The 22,341-nt window shown below is 45.4% G+C and overlaps 1 protein-coding gene across 1 annotated transcript in view; it reads right to left on the bottom strand.

Annotated features, from left to right (window-relative positions):
* Nucleotides 1-22,341, bottom strand: part of LOC138677395 (NXPE family member 3-like) — a 176,387-nt gene that overhangs the window by 11,320 nt on the left and 142,726 nt on the right. Inside the window, exons 2-3 of the mRNA XM_069767487.1 lie at nt 18,644-18,749; nt 13,785-14,270 (exon numbers count right to left, since the gene is read on the bottom strand). Of these exons, the coding sequence (XP_069623588.1) occupies nt 13,785-14,270; nt 18,644-18,703 (546 nt within the window). The 5' untranslated portion in view covers nt 18,704-18,749. The remainder of the gene's footprint in view (nt 1-13,784; nt 14,271-18,643; nt 18,750-22,341) is intronic.

The raw sequence follows: 22,341 nt of genomic DNA, 5'->3' as shown, positions 1-22,341 counted from the left end.
TTCCTGAAAAAATCATTTTATTCTATTTTTTTTTTCCTAAAGTCTCCCTGAAAAAAAAAAAAAAAAAAATCAGTGGGAGATTATTATTGCCCTTTCTGCTTGTGTGCCAGTCTTGACTCCTGGGTGTGCCATCTCTCTCTCTCTCTCCAATTGTGGGCCATAGAAAGCCTATTATTTTTTTAGCTTGATTTGGGTTCCAAAATCTACCTGAAAAAATCACTACATCAATCAGTGGGAGATAAATATTGGCCTCTGGGCTTGTGTGCCACTCCTGACTCCTGTGTGCGTCATCTCTCACTCAGTGGGCCATAGAAAGCCTTTTTTTGTTTTATTTGTTTTCTAAATTCTCCCTGAAAAAATAATTTTATTTTATTTGGTTTCTAAATTCTTCCTGAAAAAATCATTTTATTCTATTTTTTTTCCTAAAGTCTCCCTGAAAAAAAAAAACAAAAAAACAAATCAGTGGGAGATTAATATTGCCCTTTCTGCTTGTGTGCCAGTCTTGACTCCTGGGTGTGCCATCTCTCTCTCTCTCTCCAATTGTGGGCCATAGAAAGCCTATTAATTTTTTTAGCTTGATTTGGGTTCCAAAATCTACCTGAAAAAATCACTACATCAATCAGTGGGAGATAAATATTGGCCTCTGGGCTTGTGTGCCACTCCTGACTCCTGTGTGCGTCATCTCTCACTCAGTGGGCCATAGATAGCCTTTTTTTGTTTTATTTGTTTTCTAAATTCTCCCTGAAAAAATCATTTTATTTTCTTTGGTTTCTAAATTCTTCCTGAAAAAATCATTTTATTCTATTTTTTTTTCCTAAAGTCTCCCTGAAAAAAAAAAAAAAAATCAAATCAGTGGGAGATTAATATTTACATTTGTGCTTCAGTGACAGTCCTGCGTGTGTGGCATCTCTCTCATTTGTTGCCACCAACAACAGAGTGTGTAACATTGTGCCTGATTTTCGTTGTGGTCTCACTCACCTGTAAAGGGGTAGCTAAATCATACTGAAGTTATAGCTCACCGTGTAATTTGTGTGACAGCAACAAATACCGTTAGTTTGTTTACGTTTTTAAAACAATGAGGAAGTATGGTGGAAGAGGTCGTGGCCTGGGGCGTTCATTGTCAGCTGGTAATGAGGGTAGTGGTAGTGGTGGAGCATCAGCTGGTCGTGGGAAAAAAAATATTGCACCTAAGTCTGGAGCTGTGGAGCCAGGTTCGTCGTCTGGCTACACAAGGCCTCGAACGCTCCCTTTTCTGGGAGTAGGAAAACCGCTTTTAAAGCCGGAGCAGCAAGAGCAAGTTTTGTCTTATCTTGCTGACTCAGCCTCTAGCTCTTTTGCCTCCTCTCGTGAAACTGGTAAATGTCAAAGCAGCGCGTCGTTAGTGGATGTTCACGGTCAGGGACAAGTCGCTTCCTTGTCCTCTTCAGCAAAAACAACAACAGAGAAGAATGCAGCAGGCGACACAACGGGTTACTCCATGGAGCTCTTTACACATACCGTCCCTGGCTTAGAAAGTGAAGCAGTTAACAGTCCATGCCCATTACAAGTTGAATCTGACATGGAGTGCACTGATGCACAGCCACAGCCAGACTACTATGCTGGTCCTTTGACTCAGACCATAACATTGCCCTCGCAGGGTGCTGATCAAGAATCAGACCCTGATGAGACTATGTTGCCCCAACACGAACGCTATACCACCGACCGACACGGTGACACAGACAAAGTTGCACACGAGCTACAAGAAGAGGTAATAGATGACCCAGTTCTTGACCCCGATTGGCAGCCATTGGGGGAACAGGGTGCAGGCGGCAGCAGTTCTGAAGCGGAGGAGGAGGGGCCGCAGCAGGCATCAACATCGCAACAGGTTCCATCTGCCGGGCCCGTATCTTGCCCAAAACGCGTGGCAAAGCTAAAACCTGTTGGAGGACAGCGTGGCCATCCGGTTAAAGCTCAGTCTGCAATGCCTGAAAAGGTATCCGATGCTAGAAAGAGTGCAGTCTGGCATTTTTTTAAACAACATCCAATTGATCAGCGCAAAGTCATCTGTCAAAAATGTTCAACTACCTTAAGCAGAGGACAGAATCTGAAAAGTCTCAATACAAGTTGCATGCATAGACATTTAACCACCATGCATTTGCAAGCCTGGACTAACTACCAAACGTCCCTTAAGGTTGTAGCACCCTCGGCCAATGAAGCTAGTCAGCAACGCAACATCCCTTCCGGCAGTGTAGGGCCACCATTTTCCGCACCACCTGCAGTATCTGTGCAGGTTTCTTTGCCAGGCCAAAGCCGTCAGGGTCAGGGAATCACCAGTTTCGTAGTAGGAAACACTGCATCTAGGGCACTGGTGGCAACAATGCCATCTCCCACCGTCTCTCAGTCTGCCATGTCCACCGGCACCCCCGCTAGTTCCACGATCTCCAGCTCTCCAGTCCAGCTCACCCTACATGAGACTATGGTTAGAAAAAGGAAGTACTTAGCCTCGCATCCGCGTACACAGGGTTTGAACGCACACATAGCTAGACTAATCTCGTTAGAGATGATGCCCTACCGGTTAGTTGAAAGCGAAGCTTTCAAAGCCCTGATGGACTACGCTGTACCACGCTACGAGCTACCCAGTCGACACTTTTTTTCCAGAAAAGCCATCCCAGCCCTCCACCAGCATGTTAAAGAGTGCATCGTCCATGCACTCAGGCAATCTGTGAGCACAAAGGTGCACCTGACAACAGATGCATGGACCAGTAGGAATGGCCAGGGACGTTACGTGTCCATCACGGCACACTGGGTAAATGTGGTGGATGCAGGGTCCACAGGGGACAGCAAGTTTGGGACAGTTCTGCCTAGCCCACGGTCTAGGAAACAATTGGCTGTAGCCGTTCGCACCCCCTCCTCCTCCTCTTCGTCCTCCTGCAGAAGCGAGAGCTCGTCCACAGACCGCAGTCGCACAACCACTCCATCCGCAGCTGCCACTGTTGCACACCAGGTCTCCCATTATGGGGCAGCTACTGGCAAACGTCAGCAGGCTGTATTGGCTATGAAGTGTTTGGGCGACAACAGACACACCGCGGAAGTTCTGTCCGAGTTCTTGCAGAATGAAACGCAGTCGTGGCTGGGCACTGTAGATCTTGAGGCAGGCAAGGTAGTGAGTGATAACGGAAGGAATTTCATGGCTGCCATCTCCCTTTCCCAACTGAAACACATTCCTTGCCTGGCTCACACCTTAAACCTGGTGGTGCAGTGCTTCCTGAAAAGTTATCCGGGGTTATCCGACCTGCTCCTCAAAGTGCGTGGACTTTGCTCACATATCCGCCGTTCGCCCGTACACTCCAGCCATATGCAGACCTATCAGCATTCTTTGAACCTTCCCCAGCATCGCCTAATCATAGACGTTGCAACAAGGTGGAACTCAACACTGCACATGCTTCAGAGACTGTGTGAACAGAGGCGGGCTGTTATGTTTTTGTGGGAGGATACACATACACGGGCAGGCAGTAGGATGGCAGACATGGAGTTGTCAGGTGTGCAGTGGTCGAAGATTCAAGACATGTGTCAAGTCCTTCAGTGTTTTGAGGAATGCACACGGCTGGTTAGTGCAGACAACGCCATAATAAGCATGAGCATCCCCCTAATGCGTCTGCTGATGCAAAGTTTGACGCACATAAAGGATCAGGCGTCTGCAGCTGAGGAAGAGGAAAGCCTTGATGACAGTCAGCCATTGTCTGGCCAGGGCAGTGTACAGGACGAGGTAGCAGGCGAAGAGGAGGAGGAGGACGAGGAGGATGATGGGGATGATTATATTTTTAATGAGGAAGCTTTTCCGGGGCCACTGGAAATTGGTGGCGCGGCAATGCCGGGTTCTGGTTTTTGGAGGGACACAAGTGACGTGGATTTGCCTGAAACTGCCCCTCAACCAAGCACAACCGCAGATTTGAGAACTGGAACTTTGGCCCACATGGCGGATTATGCCTTACGTATCCTCAAAAGGGACACACGCATAACTAAAATGATGAATGATGACGATTACTGGTTGGCCTGCCTCCTTGATCCTCGCTATAAAGGCAAATTGCAAAATATAATGCCACATGAGAACTTGGAACTAATATTAGCAACCAAACAATCAACTCTTGTTGACCGTTTGCTTCTGGCATTCCCTGCACACAGCGCCCGTGATCGTTCTCACACGAGCTGCAGGGGCCAGCAGACCAGAGGAGTTAGAGGGGCAGAAATCAGAAGTGGCGTTGGCCAGAGGGGTTTTCTGACCAGGTTGTGGAGTGATTTTGCTATGACCGCAGACAGGACAGGTACTGCAGCATCAATTCAAAGTGACAGGAGACAACATTTGTCCAGTATGGTTACAAACTATTTTTCATCCCTTATCGATGTTCTCCCTCAACCGTCATTCCCATTTGATTACTGGGCATCAAAATTAGACACCTGGCCAGAATTGGCAGAATATGCATTGCAGGAGCTTGCTTGCCCGGCAGCTAGTGTCCTATCAGAAAGAGTATTCAGTGCTGCAGGTTCAATACTAACAGAAAAAAGGACTCGTCTGGCTACCCAAAATGTAGATGATCTAACCTTCATTAAAATGAACCACAACTGGATTTCGAAATCTTTTGCCCCACCTTGCCCGGCTGACACCTAGCTTTCCTATGAAAAGGTCTTGCCTGTGGACTATTCTGAATGCCTTTTCCAATCTCGTAATTTTCTGCACCTGATTGTCCAGCATACGACATGTTTACACCTCACTAAATGGCCAAACTCCCCACACGGGGCCGTGGTATCGCCACTTGGCGACAGCACCCGTGAGAGTGCAGTTTGTCTGAAGAGGTGGGTGAGCCCGCTTTTGGTCGACGGCACTGCCACTGGGTCCCTCCTAGTATAATAAAGTGTCTCTGGCGGTGGTGGTGCGCACCCAACGTCAGACACACCGTTGTAATATGAGGGGCCCTGGGCCTGTACCACAAGACAGTTTCCCCCCACCCCAGCTCAAACAGTGCTCTACCACTTGCAAAATTATCTCACAGCTCCACCAATGTTTAGTCTATGCGCTGACATCCTTCAATGCCTGCCACTGACAATACCATTGTATTGACATTTTTGTTATGTTAGGCCTTCGATGCCTGTCTGTGGTCACTCCTTCCACTAGGCCTCCACTGACCACACCACTGCTGCCCGTGTACCCCTGTAACCAATTTAAAATTGCCTACAGCCATGTGTTATTATTTTAGGCCTTCGATGCCTGTCTGCGGTGACTCCTTCCACTAGGCCTCCACTGACCACACCACTGCTGCCCGTGTACCCCTGGAACCAATTTAAAATTGCCTACAGCCATGTGTTATTATTTTAGGCCTTCGATGCCTGTCTGCGGTCACTCCTTCCACTAGGCCTCCACTGACCACACCACTGCTGCCCTTGTACCCCTGGAACCAATTTAAAATTGCCTACAGCCATGTGTTATTATTTTAGGCCTTCGATGCCTGTCTGCGGTCACTCCTTCCACTAGGCCTCCACTGACCACACCACTGCTGCCCGTGTACCCCTGTAACCAATTTAAAATTGCCTACAGCCATGTGTTATTATTTTAGGCCTTCGATGCCTGTCTGCGGTGACTCCTTTCACTAGGCCTCCACTGACCACACCACTGCTGCCCGTGTACCCCTGGAACCAATTTAAAATTGCCTACAGCCATGTGTTATTATTTTAGGCCTTCGATGCCTGTCTGCGGTGACTCCTTCCACTAGGCCTCCACTGACCACACCACTGCTGCCCGTGTACTCCTGGAACCAATTTAAAATTGCCTACAGCCATGTGTTATTATTTTAGGCCTTCGATGCCTGTCTGCGGTCACTCCTTCCACTAGGCCTCCACTGACCACACCACTGCTGCCCGTGTACCCCTGTAACCAATTTAAAATTGCCTACAGCCATGTGTTATTATTTTAGGCTTTCGATGCCTGTCTGTGGTCACTCCTTCCACTAGGCCTCCACTGACCACACCACTGCTGCCCCTGTACCCTGGAACCAATTTAAAATTGCCTACAGCCATGTGTTATTATTTTAGGCCTTCGATGCCTGTCTGCGGTCACTCCTTCCACTAGGCCTCCACTGACCACACCACTGCTGCCCGTGTACCCCTGTAACCAATTTAAAATTGCCTTCAGCCATGTGTTATTATTTTAGGCCTTCGATGCCTGTCTGCGGTGACTCCTTCCACTAGGCCTCCACTGACCACACCACTGCTGCCCGTGTACCCCTGTAACCAATTTAAAATTGCCTACAGCCATGTGTTATTATTTTAGGCCTTCGATGCCTGTCTGCGGTGACTCCTTCCACTAGGCCTCCACTGACCACACCACTGCTGCCCGTGTACCCCTGGAACCAATTTAAAATTGCCTACAGCCATGTGTTATTATTTTAGGCCTTCGATGCCTGTCTGCGGTCACTCCTTCCACTAGGCCTCCACTGACCACACCACTGCTGCCCGTGTACCCCTGGAACCAATTTAAAATTGCCTACAGCCATGTGTTATTATTTTAGGCCTTCGATGCCTGTCTGCGGTCACTCCTTCCACTAGGCCTCCACTGACCACACCACTGCTGCCCGTGTACCCCTGGAACCAATTTAAAATTGCCTACAGCCATGTGTTATTATTTTAGGCCTTCGATGCCTGTCTGTGGTCACTCCTTCCACTAGGCCTCCACTGACCACACCACTGCTGCCCGTGTACCCCTGGAACCAATTTAAAATTGCCTACAGCCATGTGTTATTATTTTAGGCCTTCGATGCCTGTCTGCGGTCACTCCTTCCACTAGGCCTCCACTGACCACACCACTGCTGCCCGTGTACCCCTGGAACCAACATCAGAAAATATAAAAATAAGTATTTTGCTTATAAAAAAGAAAATACTGGAGAGATATCAAATGCAGACATTTTAACATTAAAAACAAACACATACAACAAAAATCTGGTACAGTACTAACAATGGCCACCAGCTACAAAAACTTTCTCCTGCAAGTAGTTAACTGAAAGGTTTTTTCAATTTTAAACACAGATATGGCATCCACCGAGTGTTGTCCTGTCGCGTCTTCTTTATATTATTGCCAAGAAGATGCAAAACAATGAAACTAATAAAATCATTATTTACCAAAAAAATAGAGTAAGTCAAAACCACATTGCAAATAAACATTCATTACAAATAAAGAAGCAGGGCGCGTCCGAGGGTGAGTATATACCTAATAAGAATATAATCACCCTCGGACGCGCCCTGCTTCTTTCCGACTGCCTTCCTTCCTAAGAATCAGCCCTTCCGTGGTGTAGAGAGAGGGTTTGTTACACTCCAAGGTGTTCCCCAGGTTGCCTTTTCTGAGCTTCGATCTTCCGGCTCTCGTTTAGTAGTTGTTGGAAACTACGCTGCATTGGGCCTACAAATTGGGTATGGGGTGTAGAGAGATGGTGTGTTCCACTCCAAGGTGTTCCCCAGGTTGCCTTTCCTGAGCTTCGATCTTCCGGCTCTCGTTTAGTAGTTGTTGGAAACTACGCTGCATTAGGCCTACAAATTGGGTATGGGGTGTAGAGAGATGGTGTGTTCCACTGTAGAGAGATGGTGTGTTCCACTCCAATGTGTTCCCCAGGTTTCCTCTCCATTGCTTCGATCTTCCGGCTCTCGTTTAGTAGTTGTTGGAAACTACACTGCATTAGGCCTACAAATTGGGTATGGGGTGTAGAGAGATGGTGTGTTACACTCCAAGGTGTTCCCCAGGTTTCCTCTCCATTGCTTCGATCTTCCGGCTCTCGTTTAGTAGTTGTTGGAAACTACGCTGCATTGGGCCTACAAATTGGGTATGGGGTGTAGAGAGATGGTGTGTTCCACTCCAAGGTGTTCTCCAGGTTGCCTTTCCTGAGCTTCGATCTTCCGGCTCTCGTTTAGTAGTTGTTGGAAACTACGCTGCATTAGGCCTACAAATTGGGTATGGGGTGTAGAGAGATGGTGTGTTACACTCCAAGGTGTTCCCCAGGTTTCCTCTCCATTGCTTCGATCTTCCGGCTCTCGTTTAGTAGTTGTTGGAAACTACGCTGCATTAGGCCTACAAATTGGGTATGGGGTGTAGAGAGATGGTGTGTTCCACTGTAGAGAGATGGTATGTTCCACTCCAAGGTGTTCCCCAGGTTTCCTCGCCAATGCTTCGATCATCATGCTCTCGTTTAGTAGTTGTTGGAAACTACGCTGCATTAGGCCTACAAATTGGGTATGGGGTGTAGAGAGATGGTGTGTTCCACTCCAAGGTGTTCTCCAGGTTGCCTTTCCTGAACTTCTATCTTCAGGCTCTCATTAAATTGTGGTTAAATGGAACAACTGCATTTGGCGTACTAGTTGGTTTGGGGCCTACTATCGGTGTCTGCCGCTCCTTGCTGTTCTCCTGGTTTCCTGTCCTGAAATTCCGTTTTCAGGCGCTCGTTAAGTAGTTGTTAATGTTAGACTGCATTTGGCCTACTAGTTGGGTTGGGGCCTACTATCGGTGTCTGCCACTCCTTGCTGTTCTCCTCCACTGAACAAAGCTGTGCCGCCTGTTTACTACTGTTGCCAATTTTGAACTGCATTTCGACTACTTACTGATTTGGGCCTACTCTCTGTGTCAGCCTCTCATTCCAGTTGTCCTCCACTGCAATGCCCCCTGATTAGTCCTGTGTTACCAATTTTGAACTGCATTTAGTCCACTTTTTCTTTGGGCCTATATCTGTGTTTCCTCCTCATCCTGCCCATTGCCCAGCCAGTGATAGATGAGTCTGCTGGTACATTGACCCATAACGCAACATTTCCCGTGCACGCTACACTGCAAGATTGTGACCCTGCTGAAAGTCAGGTCCCCCTTCCCGCATACCATACCACCTTACACGGGGACAAACAGGAAGGTGCAGATGAAAGTGCAGGTTCCTTCATCAGGTGGGGGGAGGAATACTAGTTGGCGACGTCACTGGCACAGGGCCTCTCATGGTACGCAAAAGTGTTGCTGCCGGTGGGAGGCGCCCCCGCCGTGCAAACACACCGCTGTACTTTGAGAGGCCCTGTGCCAGTGCCAATGCCAACGAGTGGGCCCCCCCTGCTTGCTCAGGTTCACAGCACTTGCAAAGTTGAAATACTTACCTCTCCCTGCTCCACTGCCGTGACGTGGTCCAGATTTCCTGGGCCCACTAATTACTTGAACCAGCCCTACCCACCAGAACTTTAGCCAAATGACCCCCAATTTCAAATGCCTTCCAATTATTATAAGGTAAATTACGCTTGACAAGCTTCATTAAGAAGAATGGATGGTTTTGACATTAAAATGGGCACTCTAGGTGTTTTCCTGGCCCCCACTCACTGCCGACTATGCTGCCCCATTGACTTGCATTGGGTTTCGTGTTTCGGTCGATCCCGACTTTACGTCATAATCGGGCGATTTCACTCGACCCGACTTTTGAGATAGTCGGGTTTCGCGAAACCCGGCTCGACTCTAAAAAGGTCAAGGTCGCTCAAATCTATTCCCCTCCCTATCTTTTTAGATTCTTCCTTCCCTTCGTCCTTTCATTTTAATGTGCGCTGCTTCCTTACTATTTTTCTTATTCATTCTTGTTTGCACTACCACAACTCTCTTCTAATCGGTTTCCCTATTCCTAAACTCCCCCTCTCCAATCCATCCTGAATGCATCAGTCAGTATTATATTCCTCTCCAACCTCTACACCGATGTCTCTACCTTTTGCCAGCCATTGCACTGGTTGCCCATCCACTACAGCATCCAGTATAATTCTCTCTCTCTCATCCACAAAGCTCTTCACAGTTCTTCACCGCCCTACATCTCGTCCCTCGACCCATACCCTCCATTCCATTAACGACGCAAGACTAACATCCTCAATAATCTGAACCTCCTACTCCTGTCTCCAAGACTGCTCGCTAGCTGAGCCACTTCTCTTGAAGGTACTACCCAAGATAATTCAATTATTTCACAATACCCACAGTTCTCAGGGTGATCTAAAAATGTAAATTTTTAGACTGGCCTATTGCCTCACCTCATGTAAAGGTACCGTCACACATAGCGACGCTGCAGCGATACCGACAACGATCCGGATCGCTGCAGCGTCGCTGTTTGGACGCTGGAGAGCTGTCACACAGACAGCTCTCCAGCGACCAACGATCCCGAGGTCCCCGGTAACCAGGGTAAACATCGGGTAACTAAGCGCAGGGCCGCGCTTAGTAACCCGATGTTTACCCTGGTTACCATCCTAAAAAGTAAAAAAACAAACGCTACATACTTACCTACCGCTGTCTGTCCTCGGCGCTCTGCTTCTCTGGTCTGGCTGTGAGCGCCGGGCAGCCAGAAAGCAGAGCTGTGACGTCACCGCTCTGCTTTCTGGCTGACCGACGCTCACAGCCAGAGCCGGAGGAGAGCAGAGCACAGCGCTGGAGGACAGACGGCTGTAGGTAAGTATGTAGTGTTTGTTTTTTTACTTTTAGGATGGTAACCAGGGTAAACATCGGGTTACTAAGCGCTGCTCTGCGCTTAGTTACCCGATGTTTACCCTGGTTACCAGCAAAGACATCGCTGAATCGGTGTCGCACACGCCGATTCAGCGATGTCTGCGGGGAGTCCAGCGACCAAATAAAGTTCTGGACTTTCTTCCCCGACCAGCGATCTCCCAGCAGGGGCCTGATCGCTGCTGCCTGTCACACTGGACGATATCGCTAGCGAGGACGCTGCAACGTCACGGATCGCTAGCGATATCGTCCAGTGTGACGGTACCTTTACTATTCCAGTTTTCCTTAAAAATGTTGACCCTGTTCACACACCCTCCATACACTTCTAGCCCTCTGTGTCTGTACTGTACACACACTGGCTGTTGGCCGCTTCATGCAGCTTTATGTGAACTCTCTATTTATTACATTAATGCCTGGATCGTACAATTCCAGAACTTTTTACCGTTTATCTTTTGTACTTTCACTATTTCCTCATAGATTGTAGCTTGTAGTCAGGAACCTCACTTCTCTTAGTATCTGCTATTATGTGTTAGGCCGGGATCACACATGCGAGAAACACGTCCGTGTCTCACATGTGAAACCCAAGCTCTGGTGCCGGCACTTGGGAGCGGAGCGTGTGGCCGCATAGGAAAACATGGAGCTGCACGTTCCGCTCCCAAGTGCCGGCGCCAGAGCTTGGGTTTCACATGTGAGACACGAACGTGTTTCTCGCATGTGTGATCCCGGCCTCACTCTATTATTTCTTTATTCTCTGTACAAGTCCCCTCTGTAACATAAAGTGCTGTAGAATGTGTTGGCGCTATAGAAATAAAAGTAATTAATATTATAAAAACATTATTTTATTACTCCTCACTCTTTCGCCTTTTACTCCCTGCCTTCCTTCTTCCTTCCTTTTTTATCCCTCATTACCTTTCTTCCTTCTTTACCACCTTTCCTGTTTCCTTACCTTCTTTCCTCTCTCCCTTCCTTTTTCACTTTCTCTTCTCCTTTCATCCCTCCTTATTGTCCTTCCTTTCTTAAAACCTTCCTTCTTCTATCATTCCCTGAATGAAACCATGTAGGGTTAAGTAGTGATAAAGGGCTATAATCGGTCATGCCCCCTGAGGAAGCAGCGAAACGTGGCTTGGCGTATCGGAGCAATGCGCCATTTCTGTCATAATGGGTCTGACCTTACTTTCTCCAGCCTCCCTCCTCCGGTGACTTTTTGCATATACCCTATCTTCATTATGGGTTTTGTATATATTCCACATATGGAGTTATGGAGTCTGGTGTTACATATCTGCGGCTCACCCACTGATGTATATGGGTCTCATTGGGTTACTTATAATTATGATCCTGTGGTCTAGGCACATGTATAATTGTGGCTATATATTTGGGAACCCTTTCAATTATAGACAGTTTTGGCACTGCCTGAATGCATTGTCGCATTACTCACCTGTCCTAATTTATTATATGTTTATTTTTTGTGTATGTTTCTGTGTTAATGTTTCAATAAAACTTTGCAATTTTTTATGAAGATTTCTCATGGTATATGTTACATATTTGTATAGGTAATTATACTTGGGATTTTCTTGGCTCCTTGTTTTTTTCGTATGATTACTAATCGGTCATGTTAGTAGTTTGAAAAAATCTCCAATACTCCAAAATAAAAGTACAAACTTGCCTGATTTTACATAAAACTCGGTTCTAGAAATAAAAAAGCCAAATGTTATAAATAATAGGGTCAATAATAATAGCAATGAAACAAAATGATGTCATCAATCTAAACTTTAGCTTCTCCCAAATAGAGATGAGCAAGTATGTTCGGAAACTATTGCCAAATACGAATTTGCCATATTTGTACTCTATTTGTACTGAATTTATGTTTGATGATTGTTTCCGAACATATTCGCTCATTTCTTCTCCCATTCACTCCAATGACGTTCGGCTGTGTTCGGCGAATATAGCAAATACCATATTCGCCAGCGATCGTAATCTGAACCGAATATAGAAAAATTAGATCAACTCTTGTTAGGATTGGCAGAACGCACAAAAATAAAATAAAGATAAGGTGCATTTGCAACTTGGGGTCCACCGTGCAAAGATTGTAACTGCTGCTCATTAATGACAGATGCTATACGGTGGTACAACACCAAGCACACGCAGGTTGACCGTCACCCCGTGTGAACTATGGCAAACTCTGTTGCCTCACAGAGCCCCTGTAAATTAATAAAAGGGCTCCGTACCCTGTTAGCTGTCTCAGGTCGCAGCAGATTAGGTGCAAGTGTAGTTTCTAGACTCAGTCCCTAGAACACGGGGGTAAGAGTCTGTCTAGACCCACTATGCGCAGAGCATCGCCTGGCGATGCCTAAACAGACACTAATTACATAGATTTAGCGCATCAAGTGCACGCAGTGTCGCACTGACGAACGCCACTACCAGATGCTAACTATCGGGTCTTGTGCAAAGTGAGCGCATGGCTTCGCATTGGCGATGCCTCTACTAGGCGCTGTCTCTAACTTCAATCTCCCAGACACATTCACAACACGAGGGTAGGGGAACATTAGGAGCTAGCACCAGAGACAAACACACTTGCACACACACCACAATTTTAGAATATATTAGCGCATGGCCATGCGACCGTGAGATCCTTTTATAGCTGCTGTCTTCCAGGACCTTGCTAATGGACCAATCCGAGCTGCTTGAGGACCTGGCCATGTGACACCTGACCACCAATGAGTGGTCATCTCACGGGCATGCTCAGAAGGCAAAAAACAGGACTTAGTACCGGGAGCGTCCACTCGCCGCTGACTAATGCTGGTTGCTATAGCCGTACCTGGGAAGGCAGCAGCAACCAGAAGCACAGCATTAGCCTGAGCAAGGGACCGATGTCTCTGCTGAGCATGATCTTTTGTGGATGAGAAAGAATGGGAGACCGCGGAAAACATGACTTGAGATTCCCCCTATGCAGCGGTGGGATCTCGAAGCCTAACAACTCTACTCCCGAATCACCTAAAACATTACATCTTACAGGAACTTGGCTATGTCAGTAAGAAAAACTCATTTTTCTAAGTAAAGTAAAGGCTTCACAGTAATTTATTTAATTTTATCCAGCTTAGTCATTATAAGGACAGAAAAAAAATATTTAATTAAAAATGTTGCTAAAATGTGATTCAAAATTCAAGTTTAGGTAAAATTTTCTTTTACATTTTCTACTTTTGAAAATTTTGGCAATAGAAAATCTCATTGGACACCAAAGGAATGATTTCATTAGTTCTCTGTATTACTTTACCTTGTCTGGTCGTGTCTCTCTTTTTTCATGTAAAATTGAAATGGCTTCACTGGAATACATGAGCTTTATGGAGACCATGGTCTCACCCGGCCACTGGAGAATGAAGGAAGCTGTGTAGGAGCCGTTCTTGTTGTCCGTCACAGATCCACTCACTCCAGCTTTCAGTCTTGGGGAATGAAGCTTTGCATGGAAAAAATCCCCACCATAGCTCTTTGCACGACCTTTATGGTCCTTGGCTATGATGAATACCTCCAATTTTTCTCCCTCAACATAGGTAGAGCGGGGATTGAGTAAAGAAAATGATGAAGTTTTTGAGTGGGTAGAAAATTCCAAACTGGGAATGTTAGGTGGCAGTGGCCATTCTGCCAGCTTCAAAAGCGTGTGAAGTTCTTCATCCAGTTGGGTTTTCTTTGGGAATTTTCTAGGTATTGAAAACTGCATGTGAACTTTTGTAGAGTCTGGTCTCCAAAGAAATCTGCAGGTAAACTTGGAAAAAAATAACATGGGGAAAAAAAGTAAGACACATAACTGGAGATATAGCTTTAATAAACCCAAATTCAAAGCATCTATTTAGTTAGTAGAAGCCATGTTGTAACCACAGTTAATACACTTCAGAGATAAGCTGTACAGCTAGGATGAAAATTCTATCGCTCTCTGACCACTTTGGTCTAGTAAATAGTTTTTTGTTGACCCTCATTTGACTTTCTTACTCATAGCTACAAGTTTGCAAATTGATGAGAGAAGAATACACTCCTTGGTCCCTCATCTGTCCTGGAGCTACTATTATGTCACAAAAAGACAAATGCCATGGATTTTATTGAGCAAGCAATGAAGAGAGTTTAAAATGGAAGAGAAGATTGAAACCAGAAGAAAGAAGAAAGCCAGCATAGGACCGAGAGGGAAGCTGCGGCACCGACACAGGTCAAGGTCAAGGTGATCATAATATTACTTAATTATTGACCCCTATTTTCTTAGATTTTGGCATCTGGAGAGACCTTTATAGCACAATAAATGGATTTTACTAGCAGTTCAATTTACATTAAATACATATGAGCAAATCTGGAGAACCAAATTTTGTCAGACTCGTTCATCTTTCCTCATAACCCTCTCCCTTGACACCTGCATCAGTTACGCAAAGACCTGAGTATTAGGATCTGCCACAGTCTCTGATTTGAATTTTTTGTATGCAACAGGCGGCCACGAGAGGTGGTGAGCTCTTCTTCCATGGAAGTCTTCAAACAGAGGCTGGACAGACATTTGTCTGAGATGGTTTAGTGAATCCTGCATTGAGCAGGAAGTTGGACCCATTGACCAAGAAGGACCTTTCCAACTCCAACATTAAATGATTCCATGATTCTATGACCACACTGTTAAGGGTAGGCTCACATCGCGTCAGTGCCATCCGTTTAACGGATCCGTTACTAAGCGGAACTAATGCAATATAATGGATCCGTTAATGCACCCATTGCAATCCATTATCGTAACTCATCCTAACGCATTTCAAAATCGTCATGCGTTAGCGATGGTCCGTTACTTTGTGATGCCCCTTCCAACTTGGTCTACCACATTTTCGGGTACATTAGGTCTAACGCACAGTGAACGGATGCATTCACTGTGCACAGACCTTCATTACTAACGCATGCGATAGCGCATGCGTTAAAGCGATTGTAGAAAAAAAGACATTTTGGACATCAGCGTTAGCGCATCCGTTTAACGGATCCATTAAACGGATGGCACTAACACAATGTGAACCTAGCCTAAGTCTTAAGTATCATAGATCAAAGTTCTTTAGCCCCAACAATTATAGGTGCAACGCACAGGTTGATAGTAGAAATTAAAAGAACAATTGCAGGGTTTACAGATGTTTGGTGGTAATGGCAGGATCATATTTGTGCATTGCTTACCTCACACTAGTGATCAACAACCAACATTAAGTATTAGTATTTCAAGGTTCTTAAACTATCTATGGCCAATGACATATTATGACTGTAATAGGTGTGAACATAGCACATCTTCTCGACAAGCATAGCACAGATGCTCATTTACGTTGTATTTCATTATGCAACTTTTCCTCCCAATGATGGTTCATAGTGTAAAGAAAGTTAATTTGACAAATGCTACATCTGTATTTCATCAGGGTGCATGAAGAATTTAAAGAGGATTTTGAAAAGTTATGGCGTGCTTTTAGAATATGCCAATACTTTATGATGGGTGTCACTTCAACTTTGGTACTCATTACTGGTTCTGAGAATGAGGTTACCCTGTAGCTGTCAAACTTTTCTATGTCCTTTCAAAAACTATCGTGACTCTCAGCTCAAGGATGAAGTTATGGATACAGAAATGACAGAGTAAAATCAAGCACTTAAAAAATGCAGAAAACAACGAACTGCAGTAAATTGGCCAAAAGACGATGCTCGTGACATGGGAGAGGTAAAAGAAGTCTGGAATTTCCATTTAAAATTCATGTAATGCACCATGTGTATTTGAATCTTGGCTGATTCTATTATCTCTATTTAAGACAGAGACATAAATCATGAACCTACTTGACATTAATGAAAGTTAGCCCACAGATGATTGCCCAGTATATACAACTGCACTGGTTTAAGATTGAATTTCCAATATGTTATTTTCACTAACAGCACGCAGCTGTCACAAATCTGTTGTCGGGTATCCGGAACCAGGAGCTCCTTCCCTGTCCCTAACATTAGGGGCGCCCTAGCTCACCCTGTTTCTTGGATCACCTTTGATGGTGAAGACGCCAGAGCCACGTGCCTTGCCTTTGATTCTGAATCCACCCTCAGTCTATACCCTTCCCCCACCTAGGGAAGAGGGGAGTAGTAGTGTGCTGCAATACACCATCCAGACTAACAAGGTAATACAAACAGGGATAAAGGAAAATAATCATACAAATTTACTCACACAAACAACAGAGTTACACACTGGGGAGTGGAAGATTGGGGTCAAGCAAAAGTAGGAGATGGAGGAGAATAAGCACACACCAAAAACCTAGCAACAGTCTTGGATAAATTCATCAAGCTCCTTCTCAAACAACAACCTCCTGCCACCATATATTAACCAAGCAGCATAAGCTATATCTGTCAATGAGTGCTAACCAGGGCTAATGTTATGTAGGAGATGGGAGTAGCTAACTGTGAACAGCAGGTAGCCTTAATGCAGGATGTCACGATATGGTATAAAATATCATATAAGTTTAGTTGCTCTTCAGCTCATGAGGTGGGCTAAACCCCCAGCCCTTCTCTAGCTGACTCTCCTTGTTTCTCTCTGGGCTACGGACTTTATGCTAGAAGGGGGTTTTATTGCCCTGGGGTCATAAATTTCAGGCTCGACGAAAGTCACTCGCCCCTCCCACCTGCACTAGCTGGAACTGGAAAAATGGCTCCAAAATTCATGGAAGTTCTTTGTTTTGTTTTTGTAAGATATTACACAAACCGTTTACATAAAGAACACGACAATATATATTCTTTACATCCCTCGGTGGATCTACTCACCACGGTAAACCTGAGCTTCTAGCTCCATCTAGTAAAGAAGTAGGTATTTCTCTGTAAATATGTATCCCAGATAGGACATATTTGATCTCATTAGAATGCCCACGTTAATCCGAGATGAATGCTGGGTTTGTTATGACTATGACATGTTTTGTAGCAAAGTTATAGAAAGTAGATAAATTTAAGATTGGAAGTACTCAGAATGTAGAGAGAGGAGGGTCTGGATAAGCCAGCCTTTCTGTGATGTCACTAGCTGCAGGTCTTAAGTTTGTGGCAGGCTCTCAGCAGGCACTTCTACTTGACTTCTCGTCTCCTCCTGAAGCCCTGAGCACGTCCAATGAGCTGGGACGTATGGTTGCCTGCCATGCAATGAACTGAGAAATTGTGAGTGTTACCTTTTCTCATTTAATCCCTGTTTATTTTATAATTACCCTTGTACATAATTGCAATTGTCTCATTTGTAACATCTTTATAAAATATTTTTGATAAAGCACTGCCTAATTTTTATGGGATATAATATTTAATATTAGTTCATTCTCCATGCTCTAAACGTACCCTGACTCCCGAAGGGGATTACGCTACTGTGTTGGGTTAGCTTCGGACCCGTTTAATCGAAGCTGGTGGCAGTGACACCGTGTGCTGACTTTTGGGCTATGTTGTAGCGACTGCGGCGTTGATAATTATTGTTCCTGCCTGAGTGGGAGTAGTTTATCATGTCGCTGCAGCGTGCCCAATAGCCAGTACATAGCAGGCAGCCTTTCTGGCGACTAATTACCCAGGGTGCAGTACCTAATCTGACCTGAGAGTAAGGGGGGGCGCCAGAGAGCTGCAAGTGTTAAGTGGAACTGTAAGCCGGATATACATAAATCCCTGCAGTTCGTGGTATATAGAAAAGCAGTGGGATACCTAAAATAAGCCCCTGCTGTAACCTAAGAGGTCAATAGCCTTGTGTGTGTTTTTTCATCGCATTGTTAGCAGTGGAGGGATAACTAAGATAAGCCCCCCTGCACATGTGATAGCCGTCTGTTGGCCTAAAGTCACCCCGACCCGTGACGTAGGGGTGATGGTCACGGTGTGAATCGTGACAAATTGGTGGCAGCGGTCAGGGGAATCCTGACTCAGGAAAACTTCCAAGAGCTCTCAACTGAGGAGATTAATTCCTGCATTGCCAAAAGAAACCTGCACCATTTAATAAGAAGGTGAAGTGCTTCTAATCAGTGCAGGAGTAGCAGAAATTAGATGCTGCAGTCTTCTGGCTTCTGAAAATAAAATACACAATATATCTAGAGTACTTTTCACTATACAGGAATTTATGCTGTAATTTATGTCCACCATCAGTACACTGCCTCTTACCATTGTGATGAAAGAGAAGATGCAGAGTCCAGCAAGGAAGAACAGCTGCATCTTCTTCATGGTCCCTGCGAGTCCTGACAGTATTTATTATGGAGGATGCTGGAATCTGTATGTAGAAAATGAACAGTAAGAAATATTCAGTTATCAGCAAACAGAAAAACAATACTGAAAAAGGTGTAACATAATAAAGATATCAGCTCAAAATTAACAGGAAATCAATGGATTATAGCATCTTCAGAAAATAATATAATACCCTGATTGTCACATGTTCCTGTTATTTGTAGGACCACCATTCGCTGCACTTGCCACTGACAATCTTCTGGGGTCTGTCTCTAATAGCTTAGCACGTCCAGAGGTGACATTTTTGCTCCTTATTCTTTGCTCGCTCACCCTCGCTCAGTGATATTGGATAGATACGTCTGTGACCAACAATTTTCAAGTCTTGTCCCAGATTCTCAGTGGGATTTCGGTCTTGACTGTGATGGCGCCATTCACACCCATAAATATGCTTTGATATAAACCGTGCATTTTATGTTTAGAGTTATTGTCTTGCTGGAAGGTGACCCTACTCCATAGTCTCAAGTCCGGTTTTCTTCCAGGATTGCCCTGTGTTTAGCTCCATTTATCTTCCCATCATCTCTGACCATCTTCCCTATCTGTGCTGAAGAAAAGCATCACCACATCATGATGATGCCACCACCATGAGTGATGGTGGGTAGGGCATTTTCACAGTGATGTGCAGTGTTAGTTTTTCACAACACATAACATTTAGCATTTAGCCCAAAAAGTTCTACTTTAATCTCATCTGAAAATAGAGAACTAATTATGTGACTTTTGGAGGCAATTGGTCACTCAGGATTTTATTTAGGTGTATAAGATGTTATGTTTATATATCACATAATATCCGAATAAAATACAATTAAATTTGTGGGTGTAAAGTAAAACAAATGTTGAAAAGTTCACGAGGTATGAATACATTTTAAGCCAATAAATATATTCAGTGAGTAGCAATTACACACTATTTTGCATTAGCTATATATAGACATTCAGCTAAACCTGTATATCAGAGGATATGGGTCAATGACTTGAGCATTCTCTATGTTGAACCTGTCAAATCTTGGAGAAGGCAATTTGAAGAGCTTTAATCTCGCTCCTCATTGCTCCCAGGTGTGTTAAAGTGTTCAGAAATTATATGGCTGTGCACAAATATATCCATTGTATCAGGCTCAGCTTGATAACAACTTATGCATAAAATACATGTTGCCACCAGCTATTTTTCCCATTTACATTCAGGTCCTGATCACCACGTTACATGAAACATTGTAATTGGGCCCTCCGAGTACAACAACTGCAGACATGGGATTTTTTCCTTCATCACATCCGTTAGCATTTTGTAGTACTCAACACTGGACATGAATGGATTCAGTCTAAAAGATGCCAAAAGTCCACCACTCACTGTGTCCTAAATGCAGTGAGTAACAGCTCAGCCGTCCAATCTAAGACAGGGGCATGCTCAGCTGCCAGTATTGAGAGTGACAGCTCAGCCGTTCAGTCGTAGGTACCGATGTGCTGAGCTTTGTTAGTACTGTGACAGTATAGTAGTCCAATTGGAGCTGGGGTGTGCTGAGTAGAGTTGAGCGACCTTGACCTTTTTAGAGTCGAGCCGGGTTTCGCGAAACCCGACTATCTCAAAAGTCGGGTCGAGTGAAATCGGCCGATTATGACGTAAAGTCGGGATCGACCGAAACACGAAACCCAATGCAAGTCAATGGGGCAGCATAGTCGGCAGTGAGTGGGGGCCAGGAAAACACCTAGAGTGCCCATTTTAATGTCAAAACCATCCATTCTTCTTAATGAAGCTTGTCAAGCGTAATTTACCTTATAATAATTGGAAGGCATTTGAAATTGGGGGTCATTTGGCTAAAGTTGTGGTGGGTAGGGCTGGTTCAAGTAATTAGTGGGCCCAGGAAATCTGGACCACGTCACGGCAGTGGAGCAGGGAGAGGTAAGTATTTCAACTTTGCAAGTGCTGTGATCCTGAGCAAGCAGGGGGGCCACTCGTTGGCATTGGCACAGGCACAGGGCCCCTCAAAGTACAGCGGTGTGTTTGCACGGCGGGGGCGCCTCCCACCGGCAGCAACACTTTTGCGTACTATGAGAGGCCCTGTGCCAGTGACGTCGCCAACTAGTATTCCTCCCCCCACCTGATGAAGGAACCTGCACTTTCATCTGCACCTTCCTCTTTGTCCCCGTGTAAGGTGGTATGGTATGCGGGAAGAGCAACCTGACTTTCAGCAGGGTCACAATGTTGTTGTGTAGCGTGCACGGGGAATGTTGCGTTATGCGTCAATGTACCAGCAGACTCATCTATCACTGGCTGGGCAATGGGCAGGATGAGGAGGAAACACAGATATAGGCCCAAAGAATAAAGTTGGCTAAATGCAGTTCAAAATTGGTAACACAGGAATAACCAGGGGGCATTGCAGTGGAGGACAACTGGAATGAGAGGCTGACACAGAGAGTAGGGCCAAATCAGTAAGTAGTCGAAATGCAGTTCAAAATTGGCAACCGTAGTAAACAGGCGGCACAGCTTTGTTCAGTGGAGGAGAACAGCAAGGAGTGGCAGACACCGATAGTAGGACCCAACCCAACTAGTAGGCCAAATGCAGTCTAACATTAACAACTACTTAACGAGCGCCTGAAAACGGAATTTCAGGACAGGAAACCAGGAGAACAGCAAGGAGCGGCAGACACTGTTAGTAGGCCCCAAACCAACTAGTACGCCAAATGCAGTTGTTCCATTTAACCACAATTTAACAAGAGCCTGAAGATAGAAGCTCAGGAAAGGCAACCTGGAGAACACCTTGGAGTGGAACACACCATCTCTCTCCACCCCATACCCATTTTGTAGGCCTAATGCAGTGTAGTTTTCTACAACTACTAAACGAGAGTCGGAAGACCGAAGCAATGGCAAGGAAACCTGGTGAACACCTTGGAGTGTAACACACCATCTCTCTCCACCCGATACCCATTTTGTAGGCCTAATGCAGTGTAGTTTTCTACAACTACTAAACGAGAGTCGGAAGACCGAAGCAATGGCAAGGAAACCTGGGGAACACCTTGGAGTGTAACACACCATCTCTCTCCACCCGATACCCATTTTGTAGGCCTAAAGCAGTGTAGTTTTCTACAACTACTAAACGAGAGTCTGAAGACCGAAGCAATGGCAAGGAAACCTGGAGAACACCTTGGAGTGTAACACACCATCTCTCTCCACCCGATACCCATTTTGTAGGCCTAATGCAGTGTAGTTTTCTACAACTACTAAACGAGAGTCGGAAGACCGAAGCAATGGCAAGGAAACCTGGGGAACACCTTGGAGTGTAACACACCATCTCTCTCCACCCGATACCCATTTTGTAGGCCTAATGCAGTGTAGTTTTCTACAACTACTAAACGAGAGTCGGAAGACCGAAGCAATGGCAAGGAAACCTGGGGAACACCTTGGAGTGTAACACACCATCTCTCTCCACCCGATACCCATTTTGTAGGCCTAATGCAGTGTAGTTTTCTACAACTACTAAACGAGAGTCGGAAGACCGAAGCAATGGCAAGGAAACCTGGGGAACACCTTGGAGTGTAACACACCATCTCTCTCCACCCGATACCCATTTTGTAGGCCTAATGCAGTGTAGTTT

The sequence above is a fragment of the Ranitomeya imitator genome, chromosome 4, assembly GCF_032444005.1.
Source record: "Ranitomeya imitator isolate aRanImi1 chromosome 4, aRanImi1.pri, whole genome shotgun sequence".
In the NCBI taxonomy this organism is placed as follows: Eukaryota; Metazoa; Chordata; class Amphibia; order Anura; family Dendrobatidae; genus Ranitomeya; species Ranitomeya imitator.
Note: the sequence above shows the minus strand (reverse complement) of the source record. Positions and strands in the feature narration are given on the sequence as shown.